The 1,085-nt window shown below is 36.0% G+C and overlaps 1 protein-coding gene across 2 annotated transcripts in view; it reads right to left on the bottom strand.

The window, feature by feature from the left end:
- LOC107653591 (R3H domain-containing protein 1) overlaps positions 1-1,085 on the bottom strand; it is a 40,581-nt gene that overhangs the window by 23,319 nt on the left and 16,177 nt on the right. The window contains exons 1-3 of one of the 2 annotated variants that reach the window (XM_016440333.1): positions 714-874; positions 520-598; positions 49-108 (exon numbers count right to left, since the gene is read on the bottom strand). The exons of the other annotated variant lie outside the window; for it this stretch is intronic. Coding sequence (XP_016295819.1) covers positions 49-101 — 53 coding nt within the window. The 5' untranslated portion in view covers positions 102-108; positions 520-598; positions 714-874. Of the gene's footprint in view, positions 1-48; positions 109-519; positions 599-713; positions 875-1,085 lie in introns of those variants that run through there. 2 annotated transcript variants of the gene reach the window in all.

Raw genomic sequence — 1,085 nt, 5'->3', positions numbered from 1 at the left:
AAATTATGTCAATTTAAACTGTTCTCCAGTTTTTTGGGCTCAACTTACTCGATGTTGCTAATGAAGTCCAGAATATCTTGCTCGAGTTTCAGCAGCATCATTCTGTCTCTGTAAGAACAGCGTTCATTAGCGTTTATCACAGCTCATCAACCTGATGAGAATCTAGCGCACAAGTGCTAGAATATTCAAATGTGTGCCTACAAGCCTTGCATCCATCCACATTACCAACTGATAAGAGCTGCAAGACATGTGGAAAACAGTACTTCTCTTATACGTTTAATTAAAATATCAAAGTTATTAAGAAACATTATATATTAAAAATATAAAAATATATTGTAAATATAAAATGGTCAAAAAAACCTTTAGGGAAAAAAATAAAATGTATATGTCCCTATTTATAGTAACCCAAGAATACATTTTAAATGGGATTTTGGGAAGGAGCTCAATGAAGCGACAGGAAGTAGCAGTGGTGCTCGTGTGAGGGTGTGATAATGAGATGGCGGGGGGATTTTCACACACCGGGGGTTGTTCTTCAGCGTGTTGACCAGAAATTCGTGGAGGTTTACTCCTGTGGAGTCTGTGTAGTCCTGACTGGGATCTGAGAGAGAGATGGAGAGAGATTCATCACACACATTCTGTTGCATCCATCTGGCCTGTGAGAAAACACCTCCTCTGCCAAAAAAACAAAGCCACACACACACACACACACACACCTCTTGAGAGTGTCTTCTTGGACAGTGGGTCTGTTTTCTCTGGCTTTTCTGAGATTTTCTCACTGTCCTCATTTTTGATGGACGTTTCATCTTTTTCGAAAGACTGACTGAGCTCGATATGAATCTTTTCCTGTTAAAAACAAACAAACAAATATTAGAACACAAACTTAGAAATAATAAAATATAAAAGTGCAAAGAGGGTTTCCATTAAAACAAGATATATCTGAAAAACATTCAGAAAGAATTAAGAACATTTATACATTTCCCGTCTCAAAAAAAAACAAAACACTTTTTTTGATGATTAAAAGACAAACAATAGCTCTTTTTTGTCATTATGAAGTGAGAAAGGTAATTTAAAGCTAATTATGATCT

The sequence above is a fragment of the Sinocyclocheilus anshuiensis genome, unplaced genomic scaffold (genome assembly GCF_001515605.1).
Source record: "Sinocyclocheilus anshuiensis isolate Anshui unplaced genomic scaffold, SAMN03320099.WGS_v1.1 scaffold1079, whole genome shotgun sequence".
Lineage (NCBI taxonomy): Eukaryota > Metazoa > Chordata > Actinopteri > Cypriniformes > Cyprinidae > Sinocyclocheilus > Sinocyclocheilus anshuiensis.
This window is presented reverse-complemented; position numbering and strand designations above follow the sequence as displayed.